Raw genomic sequence first — 12870 nt, 5'->3', positions numbered from 1 at the left:
CATATTTCCCTAACTTTGTATTTAAGTCGATCCATTAATTTGGGTTTTTTCGGGTTGCAGAGGACAAGGGAAAATGGAAGAAGGGCTTCTCTGGGTCTCAATTTATGCTAGTAAAAATAGGTCCTATAACTTTGCTCTAATATTGGTAGCGAAAAGCAAATCTGATAGCAGATCATGAGCAGGTTGCTGTGCCCTATTTAGGTACAAAAATACTAGGAAACCTGTATTACTGAGTGTCTGCTATGTACCAGGCACCATGCCTAACACTTAACTGTGTCTTACTTTATTCTTTTGACAATGTTTCAGAGTAAGTACATCACTTAGGATTAAGTTAGGCTGCACCTAACAGGAACCCAAACCAATGGTGGCTTAAGTAACATCTATATATCTCTCATGTAATTGTCCTCAGTTGTAAGTGGCTCTGCCCCATTCAGTCCTTATGAATCTAGGTGCCTTCTGGTCCAGAACAGTGTTCGAGCCAGCACACCCACACTCCATACAGCAGGATGGATGGAAAAGGGGAAAGCTGTTTATTAAGGAAGATTCCCAGAAGCTGCTCTGTACACTGCCCCTTACATCCCATTGACTATAACTTAGTCACATGGCCACAACTAGCTGCAAGATAAGCTGGGAAAAGACAGGCCATGTGTTTAGTTGAATATTTTGTTACTATGCATGAAGGAAAGAATGGCTATCAGGGGACAATTGCTAGTCTGTGCCATAGAAGATATCTACTCCATTTCAGGTTAGAAAAGACTATATAAGACCTAAAGCAATTTCTTAATGTCATATTGCCACTGAAGTACAAGCTGCGACTCAACCCAGGAAGGCCACTTGCTACTACATCGCATTACCTCTTAGCAACCCAGCTGCTCTGACCAGCTTCTCTGACTTAAGCTAATTGTTTATTATTAGAGTAGTAGATGGGTTGAAATAAATTAAATGTCTAAAGAAGCCCAGATTTTACTTTATCCTTCTCTAGGTCTCCTGTACATGGAGGAGAGGCTGACTTTTATCTGTATTGTTTTTCTTTCTACTCTTGTCCTCTTTGGAATGCCATCAGTAGCACTGCCAAAAAGGTCAAAATTTGGGGGATATGAAAATGCTGGTACTACCTGTTGCCTTGATTGTCCAAGTTTCGCTCCTCTTCAGCCTGAACCTGTACTTTAAAGTGTGACAGTCAGGACTCTTTTTCTTAAAACTGACAAAAGCCTAATTCTCACTGGGCTGGGTTGTACACCATGGGAACTCAGTCCATCTATCTGCTCAGGGATATCCGTTTCAGTTATGGCCGGATGAGGGGCCTTAATACAGTTAAGGCAAACTCTATTTCTTTTTCTCCCTCATTTGCTCTCTCCCCATATCTGCCTCTACCTCTATCACTACCTCTCTCTCTATCATCTCTATCACTATCTCTGTCATCTCTCTCTCCATCACTCTCTGATCTCTGTGCACCGTTTGGTATTCTGTTCATCTGTGCTGACTTCATCTCAGGCAGGCTCTGCCAACATGCTGACAAAGATGCCTAGCAGCACTCAGGTTTACATTCCTCAGAACCCATGTTGTTTCCACTCAAAATCCCACAGAGTTTTCACTGGCCTGGCTTGGTTCCGATGCCCATCAGTGTGGGCAATATTCTCATTGGCCAGGCGTGAATCTAGGGTCAATCAGTCCCATTCGAACACATGAACCAAGAATGGGAATCTGGTAGAATTTCTGAGCAAATGAAAAAAAAGAAAGAAAGAAAAAGTGAGACTTCCTGTGCCACCTCATATTAAATAATGAATGTTTTCTAAGAGAGTTCTTTGAGAACTTGAGTAGGGAGGAAGCTGAGAGGTGGAGTAGGGAGAAGGAGGCAGATACAGAAGATGCTACATTGTTTGGCTGTTGTGATTCCAAGATTTTATAGTATCTCTAACAAAGAATATTTGTATTTTCTTCCTAGTTTTAGTTCAGTGTTAATGAGAAGAAATTTTCCTCTCAAACTTCAAATGGTGTAGTGTTGACAATTGTACTGATGTTGTCAAAGTACGAATTACTCGTTTTTTAATATTTTCTGTTCATCTAATCTTAAAATGTTTGCATGCTAATCTATTCACTAGCTTTTGTGTTTTGCTTTTATACGGGTATATTAATTAAGGCAGAAGAGAAAAGCCTAACTTACATTTCAAAAGCAAATCCTATGGTCAAACAGAATATTAACAGAAACCCATGGTTTATCATAGGGATGTTCATCAAAAGAACAAAAGACCAACATTTGAATTTACTTGACATATTCCCCAAGACATCTTGGTCACCAGGTTAGTCTGAAACAAATCCCTTCTAAATTCTTCAGCAAAAGTCCCAGCCATCCTTGTACATCTTCCATGTGTTTTCTGCTCACTTTAAGCACCTACACAAACATCGGTCCAGCTCTGTCAAAGCGAGCAGATAACTTTTAGAAAAGACAAGGTGATTCAACCTGGGGATCTTTAATTTCTCTCCTTTTCACCTCAAAATCCTTAATTCTCACACTTACTCTTTCTGAGGAAGATGTGGGTCTCCAGCAAAAATCAAACTTCCTGCTTTTTATTATTAATTCCATTTCTCCTTCCTGATCCTTGCTGTTTAATCCCCTTGCCCCATTTTGCTCCTTCAGTCTCTTCCTTACATCCAGAACTCTACCAGCTTCACTCCTTCGGCACATTAGTTAAAATTTGTTTCCAGTTCCTCATGGAGGAGGTGTTGGAGTCTGATTCCAGACCCCCGGCAAATTATTAAAAAAAAAAATTTGTTGATAATCATGGCAGGGTACTGCTGTGTGTCTACAAATCCGTTTCTTTCCCTTCTGGGCACATACTTATTTTCCAGCCTAGCCTGCAGCCAGGAAGGGCCATGTCATTTATTTCTAGCCATTGGAATAGGGGCAGAAGTAATGCAGGACATTTCCATATGTGGCCCATAAAACCTCCTAAGAGAACCTCCGTACTCTTCTCCCCATAGCAACCTTGAAGCCTGCATGTTGAAGGCAGCAGCCACATGGATGGCAGGAACCAGCATCCCCACAGGGCTCAGTGGAGCCAAACCCTCCCCTCCCCCAGTACTGGTAGGTTGGGACGTGATGCAGGTACGAAATAAACTTTTAGTGTTTAAGACATGGCTGTTTTGAGATTAATCTGCTATTCTAGTTAGTAATACCCTAACTGAGCTGTCCAAATGAGATAGCCACTAGCCATATGTGGCTATTTGAATTTAAATTTGAATTAGTTATTATAGCTATTGACCAATTGAAGTGTGGCTAGCATAACTGAAAAGTTGGTTTAATCTTATTTATTTAATTGTAATTAATTTAAATGGACACATGTGGCTCGTGGTTACCATATTGGACACTGCAGATATAGAATATTTCCATATCACAGAAAATACTATTGGATTTTGCATAACAAACAAAATAAATATAGAGAAAGAACTGTTCTTATTTTTAAAATAATCACCTCCTCCCAAAAAACTCTCTATCTCTTTAATGCTAATTTCCCTCTGTCTAAAAGAAGTCTCAAAGCACTCCTTTCTCATGTTGCTACCTCTACCTGCCACCGCATGAAAAAACTTCCTGTCCTGCTCCTCTCTGCCTTTGCCTAACTACTTAAATAGATAGTCTTGAACTCCTTGCCATCTGGCTTCCTTCCCCACTACTCACCTGTAATTACAGTGTGCTTGGCAAAAGCTTTGGTCACATCTCTCTCCCAGATGTCTTTTAAATAGCTCTCTCTATATGCCCTTGTTTTCAATCTCACTCAAGGTCACTTGGGTGATTCTCATCAGACAGACCAGGTCAACCCTGAATTATTTATACGAAACCTGAGATGGTTCATGTTATCATTGTTATCCCATCAAAATAACCAAGGGCTTTTTTGTTACAGAAGGTATTACCATTTAGGCAAACACTGAAGGTAACATGAATCCTTGATGTTTGTGAGCTCAGAATTAAATGGAAATGAATTAATTATGCGGCAGTCCCAGTGTTGAGCAGAAGGGCTTTCACCATAAGCTAATATATGTGCCAGTCAGATTCTCATGAGAGAACTCTAGGCCAGCTTGCTAAAACTGAGCAGGGGAATTTGGAGACAGTCCAGAGGAGAGCCACACAAGCAACCAAAGCATGACAAGAATAATTGCAGTTCCATTATAAAGAGGCCATTTGTATCAGTCTTTTACCAAGTACCATGTGGAATGTTACAATGCCATTTGTGTGTGTGTGTGTGTGTGTGTGTGTGTGTGTGTGTGTGTGTGTGTGTGTGCATGCCCACATTTATGTGTGCTTTTAAAGAATATAGGCATATTAATCCTTGTTAATTAACAGACCATCTTTGGAAGGGCACACAGTAAATGGCAATAGTGATTACCTTCATCGAAGAAAACTATATGGCTGGAGGCAGAATGGTGGGGGACTCATTATCTTTTGAGTTTTGTTCCACGTGCTCATATTACCAATACAAAAAATATACACACTTTTTTCAAGTACCTGGAATTAACTCCTATCTATGAACGCTGAGAGTTAAATTTGAAGCCCAGATGCAGCAGAAGCTTGGGGAGCCTCTGTTGCCCAGACCTGTCCACACCTTCGTTCTTCTTTTTTCCTGAAGCATTTGTACCTTTAGTTTAAATATTTACAGACCTTAAAGTTTACTAGGTCAAGTTTTTGTTATGCTCATGTATAGTCACATTTCCAAATTTCTGCTTGGAACAGATTCATGAAATTCTATTAGATACTCAAAATGTGCAAGTCATGAAAGTGAAAGAACTAACAACAGGAATTCCTTTTCAGGAGCATTTAAAGAGTTATGCCTGATAGTTTTGTAATTCCTACAGTGTAGCATTTTTGCAGTGCACAGAATGCACTCACATCCATTATCAAATGATCCTTTGCACAGAAGCTCCATGTGATTCTTTCTATTCTCAGCTTTGTCCATGAACTAAAATTAGAACTAGGCTGACATTACATTTCACTTGGTTACAGTCTGACTGAGGATTTTAATCACTTGGAGTCACACTGGAAACAGTTCTCTCTGCAATCCATACTTAGCTGATAATCGCTATCTTTGGGCATATCAGCTTCTGCAACCATCATCAGTTGTAAGTATTTTTCAAAAAGAGTTTTTCCCATTCTATGCATGTAAATAGACAGCTGATGATACCTTTAATGTGTTTGTATTTGCTGGAACATACAACAAACTTGGAATTGAATTTAAAAGTCTCTCCGTGGGTTCATAGTCACTCATGTGATTGTCATCTTCTCTGGAAGACTGGCTTCCTTACAAGTTAAGAAGCATGCCTTCTGAGATTGTATATCTTTTGCTTTCTTTTGACTTTGGGAAGCCGACTCTCTCAGTCATGTCATCACCATACTTACTTCCCTGCCGTGCTATGTGCTTTCTGTTATGATTAATCAAGGTAGAGAACAATATCCTATCCTGGAGGCAGAAATACATACATCATTATTGACTTGTTTATCTCTAAGGAAAATTAGTGGCTGTTATCGGAAAACAAATGGCTAAGCAAAGTTAATGGCAAATGAGGAAATGAATTAGCACAGGAATAGTTATATATGTCTAGTAAAATACACATTTGCAGGTAGATACTTGGGACTTAAAAAAATAATTTATTGATAAATACTTGACATTTGCTAAAATCTGGACAGTAAATTGACTGTGGTAGACTCAGGAGGCTGGATTATCAGCATACGTATTCTAAGATTTCTTGACGGCAAAAAGATCTTGTAATCTGTTCCCATGTAAACTCTGCATGTGTTACTTAAATCTAGGGGCCATTTTGTAACTATTTTCTGTGGTTGACAATTATATATCCATCCTGCAATTTTAAACCTTTTTCTTCTGTAATAGTTTTTCTCCCCCTCTCTCTGTCTCTCTGTTACACACTGTATACTTTTAAAGAAATTAATAATTTAGAGATTGATATGTAAAGCAATGTTCTCTACCCCATTTCTCTCTGAAACCCTGAAAGTAACTATTTTAACTATTTCAGGATTTAGCTTTCAGTGGTTATCTCCCTATCTTTTTATTGAAATATAGTTGATATACAATCTTATATTGGTTTCAAGTATACAACAAAATGATCAACAGTTGCACACATTATTAAATCCTCCCCCCTTTAGTGAGGTTACTATCTGTCAACATAGAAAGATGTTATAGAATCACTGACTATATTCTCCATGCTGTGCTACCATCCCTGTGACCAATTTACATTATGAGATTTTTGTGCCTCATTATTCCCCTCACCTTCCCCTCTCATCCACCTCTTACCCTTCCCCATGGTAATAATCCTCAGTCACTTCTCAGTGTCTATGAGACTACTGCTGTTTTGTTCATTTCTATTTGGTTTGTTTGCAGATTCCATAAACAAGTGAAATCATATGGTATTTGTCTTTCTCCACCTGGCTTATTTTACTCAGCATAATACCCTCTAGGTCCATCGATGTTGTTGCAAATGGTAGGATTTCTTTCTTTTTTATGGCTGAATGATATTCCATTGTGTATAAGTACCACATCTTTATCCATTCATCTGTTGATGGACACTGGTTGCTTCCATATATTGGCTATTTTAAATAATTCATATTTCTATTTTTCTTTTTTCAAACTCAGTTACATGATATTTATTAACTTTTGACATTATCTTTGGAGCTTCATTATGAAAGGTGTTGCTTAAGCTCATCTACACCTCACAGATTTATATCCCTATTCTCAGTTTTTCTCTTGATTATAACTTTAAACAAATACTTAAATCTTTCCTTCTCATTCTGTAAAGTACAGACAGTGTCCATGACTCCCCACTTTGAAGATATGGGTACTGTTGGTCCTACCTTCTACTTCTCTTCTCCACTTCCTTCTTCTGCATTCTATTAAAAATACTTCTATTTTTATATTTTCAAGATGTAAAACTTTTATTACATTCTTCCTGGTTTTTTCATTGGTGAACTTATTTCAAAAGTTGATTTTCATCACTCAAGAAAGAAATTTTGCACCCTTAGCAGTGGTAAAAAAAAAAAATAGAGTCCCTATTTTCCCCTCTGCAAAGCCCCTGGATATCACCAATCTACTTCCTTTCTCTATGGATGTCTATTCTGGACATATCATATAAATAGGATCATGCAATATGTGGTCCTTTGTGTCTGGCTTCTTTCACTTAGCATAATTTTATTCCAAGTTCATCCATGATGTAGTATGTATCAATACTTCATTCCTTTTTATGACCAAATAGTATTTCATTGTATGAGTATAGCACATTTTGTTTATCCATGTGTCAGTTGATAGCCATTTTGGCTATTTGTTTTCCATTTTTTGGTTATTATCAACATTCATGTACAAGCTTTTCTATGAACATGTTTTCATTTCACTTGGGTATAAGTCTAAGAGCAGATCTTTTTCTACTTTATACTTTCTATTTTTTTCTCTATCTTTGTTTTAGGTGTGCCTCTTATGAACAATGTGCTGGATATTGTCTTTTATTTCATTGGACAATCGTTGTATATTAGCTTGGAGGATTTAGTAATCAGAAGTATAAATTATGATCATGATGATATATCATTTTATGCAGTAGTGTGTTAGTGAAGGTCTACATCAATGGAGACCCTTATAGAGTTGTAGCAGGAGTATAAATGGGCATAATCACTTTGAAAAACAATTTGGATCTATCTTATAATTTTGACATATGATTTTGAATTATAATTATCTTATCATTCACATACACTATGATCCAGCAATTATAATCCTAGGTATATACCCAATAGAAATTATGCCACCTGAGCACCAGGAAGATAGAAGATAAGAATGGGAATTTTAGAAACATTACTGCTCATAATAGCAAAAATCTGTGACCTAAAGTCCACATTCATTAGACTGGATAAATTATGGTGTTGTCATACAATTTGGAGACCATGCTTTTCCTTTTTTTATGGAGCTTTATAGTTTCTCATGATATGGATGTACTATACTGATGGAAAGTTATGTTGTATGAAAAATACTGAAGTGAATAATTTTGTAATTTGTCATTTTACAATTGAAAATATTTACAGTATAAATTCCTGCAAGTGTGAATGTGCATTTGTAAATTTGATGGATATTTACCAAATTTCTCTCCATAGAGAATACAACAATATATACAGCCATCTTAAGTGTGTGAGAGTACGTTTCCCTATACTGCTGCAAATTCTACTTCTTCCTCTTTAAACTTTATACCTTTCTGTTTACCTTCCTTGCATTACAGGAATTCCAGTATAATGTTGAATAGAAGTGGCAACTGTGGACATCTTTGACTTCCTGAACTTAGAAGAAAATAATCCAATTAATTGTGAATTAAATTCTTTCATTATTGCTAATATTATTTGCTACCAAAGCAATGCCAAAAGTATTTGTAAGGCAAAGAATATTCCATAAAATGGATCTACCATAATTTACATAACTTTTCTCTACTATTATTTTCCTCTCATTTCTGAGAGGTCACAATCCTCAATACTACATGTCTATTTGCAACTTATTTTATACAAGAGCAAACAATCCCAATATATTACACTTAACTGAATTCCAGTTTGTGCACATAGCATCTAGATTAGGTAGCTATCCCAAGATGCCTGTCGTAATTTATATATCCATTATTTAGCCATTTTCCTATAATTGGACATGAAAACTAGTTGTGGTTTTTCATTACTGTGAATTATTTAGTAACAAAGGAATTAGACTTGGCATCAATTCCCACCTCTGCCACATATTAGAAATGAGACCCTGAACAAATTACCCATCTTCTTTAACGTTCAGTTTTCTCATCTGTGTATTAGAGACAATAAAAGTACCCATATCATGGTATTTTTATGAGAATTATTATTACATAGCATGTAAAGTGTATAAAATAGTTTTAGGAACATGGAAAGTGCTCAATAAATACAAACTATTTTAATCATTATGATATTCAATGAATGTTCTGACACTTTTTTTCCCTCTGGTATAATTAGATCCTTTCTGAGATGACATCTGTGATTTAGCTATTCAGAACTTAATGAAGCTGGTGAGTCTGTGACAATGTGGAGAAATCATGTCAGAAAATGTGGTTTGTACTGGGGCTGTCAATGCTGTAAAGCAAGTTTGGGAAAAAAGAATCAAGAAACTCGATGAAGACCTGAAGCGAGAGAAGGAATTTCAACAGAAGTATGTTATAACATATTTACTCTTTTGCATTATTAAAAATTCATAACATCATCATGACAGAGAAAAGCATTTATTAAATGACCTATTATTGAACTTGATAGAAATTTTTATTTTCTGAAAATTCAAAGTACACTGAAGGAAGCATCTGACTCAAGTGTGGCTATGTGATGGGTACCACAAAAAGTATAAATGTCTGTTTGTGAAAATAGTAGTGTCTTATGCCTCATAAGAGTCTGCTCAACAGTCATCAAAGTTTGATTAGTATCATTTAGTCTACTTTTCAGTGCTTATTTGTTAAACATTATACTTCTTAGGGTCTAAAACAACATCTGGCAGTAGAAGGCACTGTAGATGGTCACCTATTTGAATAGCTGTTGAGTTCAACCAGGGCCCCTGGATTACCTAATTCCTTGATTTGGGCTATAGTTAAATAGTTTGCCTCTCATTTCCTCTGCTTTCTTGATATCTAGCTACTCTCCTGGTCAGATGTCTACAAAGTATTGTACTAATTTTTTAAGAAGACCCTTTTCCTCACAGATTCCATATAACTCCCTACAATTCTTGTTCACTAGGTCTCTTTCTAAACATTAGATGTTCTTGTGTCTTACCAAACCATTATGTTCTACACCTGAAATAAATATGTTACATGTCAGTTATATCTCAATTTAAAAAAGTCATGTGTCAGTTAGCAAATAATGGAAAATCCAACTAAAAATGGCTTAACCAGTAAAGAAGTCCTGAGATAAGGCCATTCCAAAGCTTCAACAGATTTAAAGACTCACTTCTTTTCATCACTTTCTACTGCTAACCTAAGTGTGTAAGTTTGGTCCCCAGGCTGGCTTCTCTCAATGTCACAGGATGACTAGTTCACCTCCAGGCATCATTATGTTATCAGGAAAGTGGAAACTATTTATTTTCATTTCTTCTTTAAGAATGAGGAAACCTTCCTCAGGTCTCCTAGCAAACCTCTCCTTCACCTCTCATGGGCCGAAATTGGGTCATTTGTACTCCCTAGCCTAGTTATCTTTGAGGGGATTGAGGCTGTATGGCTGCTTCAGACAAATTAAGATTTATATCTGGGTTACTTGGAGGAAGAGAAAATATTTGAAAACAACAGGTATTCTCCCAGCAAAGAGGTGGGAGGCGGGGGGATGGTAGTAATTGATAAGCAAGTATTCTTGTCTGCTAACTGTCTGTAAAATCAAAAATATCTGGATGGGGAGGGACCATTCTTCCCAACCAAAGCCCATATACATGATAGTGATGTGACAATGATAAAAGTAGCAGTCATTCAATGTGCACTTACTGTTACTAGGCATTCTGCTAGTGCTTTACTTGCACTACCTTGTTTTAAATTCTCTCAACATGCTGAAAACAGTGTCATCATAAGGATTAGATTGTATTATGAAAGAAGGAAAACCAAAACAATAGTGCCTTGAACAAGGTATGTTAACTTTCCTGGGAAAGTGATCCAGGGCTGGAATAGCACTTCATTGAGTCAGACACTGAGGCTTTTATCTGGTTGCTCAGCTGTGCCCGACTTCCATTCCTAAAGTTACCTCATGGCTCCAAGTTGGTACACCAACTGAAGCCATCATATTTGCTTCCATCTAGCAGGAATTTGCACATACTGCAACTTCTGCTAACATCTCATTGGCCAAAACTTCACATGGCCGTCTCTGGCTGCAAGGGAAGGTGGCTAAATGAAGTCTTGTCCCTAGTTAAGTTTAGAGATCTTATTATTGAGTAAGAAGAGGAATAAGAGTTACTGAGGGACAATAAACAGTATCTGTCAGACATAGGTGCTATTATTTTCTCCATTTTAAAGATGGAAAACCTGAGGGATAGGCCTAAGTAACTTGTCAAATATCACACTACTAATAAATGTGGAACTGGTATTCACACTCAAGCAATCTGGCTCAGTAAGCATTATATTCACCTCAGGTATTACATTTCCCTAGACTGGATCTCTTTATATAAAACTACTTTTATGAAACCTATTACATTCACATTATATAGTTATGATAAACTTGACTATAGAGGACCCTTAATAAGTCCTATCCATTCTTTAACAGTGGTTAGGAATTAATTGGTTCTAAACTTCTGTATTTCACCTATTATATTTGTCTAGTTAAGAATCACTTAATTTCAGCAGCTTCAAGTTTTCTCTGTACAAAACAGGCAAGGGGTAAAAAGGGTAAGAATGTATCTAATGCTTCTTTTTTAGCTACAAGTGGCTAAAGATTTAGCTCAAAAAACTTAAAGTTGAAACAGAAATTGCCCTCACTGTCTTTTGATGCCAAGCTACCTTAAAGAAATCTAGCACTTAGGTAAAAGTTGGTGTGACATTTGGGAAAAGCTTTAGACTATAATAAAAGGGTTTTAGAGGAAGCAGAAAATTCCTATCAAAACTTGAAAAAACATCAAGCTTAAAATAAGCAGTATAAGAATTATGGAATTTTGGAGCTGGAAGAGGCCTTAGCCATTATTTAATCCAAACTCCATATTTTATAGCCAAGACACACAAAGGTGATATGTTTAGTCCATGGTCTCTGAGTTAAGTGATACATTCTGGATTTAGATCACAGATTTTCAGAGCCAAAAAGAATTTAGGAATCATAGAAAAGATGTAAATAGACTTGTCTAATAATAGTTAACTTTACTGTAAACTCACTAAGGGCAGAGCCTTTGTATCCACAATGGCCATCACAGTATTTGGCACATAATGAATGCATTATGAATTCTTTAACTGCAGTTGAAGGTTAGGGAATAAGGCACCTAATTGCACTTGTCATTAAATCTTGCTCTGAAATAACTATAGCTTTTAGTGAGCAATAAGTAATTAATAATTATTATGCCTATTGTTTGAATAGTTCTATTTTTATAGAAAGTAAAATAATTGAATAGATGGCATTATACATTTGTCTTAGATAACCACACCTATCAGAAGCTTAGCTGTTCAGCCTAGAAGTCCACACAGCCATTGCCACCCTGCACTTGTTAGCAGATTAAATTTCAGACAAGTAGCAGATGAGAACCCACAATCTATAGAAATGTTTTGCAAGCACACATATAAACAGCATATATTTCACCTTTAGAGATCTGTTCACTATAAAATCCTCACTGGAGATCAGTTAATACACTAAAAATATACATTAACTCTCAATGTCAAGAGGTTTTTGGCAAATAAGTATTTAAATTAATTAAATCTATGTTCTTTGATGACTGCTTATAAGTTCTTTATTATGTATCATTCTAATAGGTTAAATTATAAAAATTTCAAGTATATATTTATTCTTTCTCTATTTTTCATACAGAAGAAGTTTCCTAGTACAGAAATAGAAAATCTTTTGCAACATTTTGCTAGTCATTTTTATTACTTGGTATTATTCTTACATATATTTGCAATGAACAAAAAAATCAATAGGCATGTGCTACAGAACAACAAAGATTTTGTTCATTTTTATATCTGGAAAACAAAATCTGGATAAAATTGGAATGTGGTAATACACAATTTAAATCTGAAGTTGAACTGTATTATTTGCAAGTCAGCAAAGAAATTTATTAAATATCTATGATATTTATATATTTAATAAATGCAAGTCAAAACAATGAGATACCACTTCACACCCATTAGGATGGCTATGATAAAAAACATGGACAATAACAAATGTTG

The 12870-nt window shown here is 36.1% G+C and overlaps 1 protein-coding gene across 1 annotated transcript in view; it reads left to right on the top strand.

Annotated features, from left to right (window-relative positions):
• Positions 1–4963: 4963 nt before the first annotated feature.
• LRRC39 (leucine rich repeat containing 39) overlaps positions 4964–12870 on the top strand; it is a 32675-nt gene continuing 24768 nt past the window's right edge. The window contains exons 1-2 of the mRNA XM_017661169.3: positions 4964–5112; positions 9002–9194. Coding sequence (XP_017516658.1) covers positions 9082–9194 — 113 coding nt within the window. The 5' untranslated portion in view covers positions 4964–5112; positions 9002–9081. The remainder of the gene's footprint in view (positions 5113–9001; positions 9195–12870) is intronic.

Source organism: Manis javanica, chromosome 4 (genome assembly GCF_040802235.1).
Source record: "Manis javanica isolate MJ-LG chromosome 4, MJ_LKY, whole genome shotgun sequence".
NCBI lineage: Eukaryota > Metazoa > Chordata > Mammalia > Pholidota > Manidae > Manis > Manis javanica.
The sequence above is the reverse complement of the archived record's forward strand: the minus strand, read 5'-3'. Positions and strand labels throughout refer to the sequence as shown.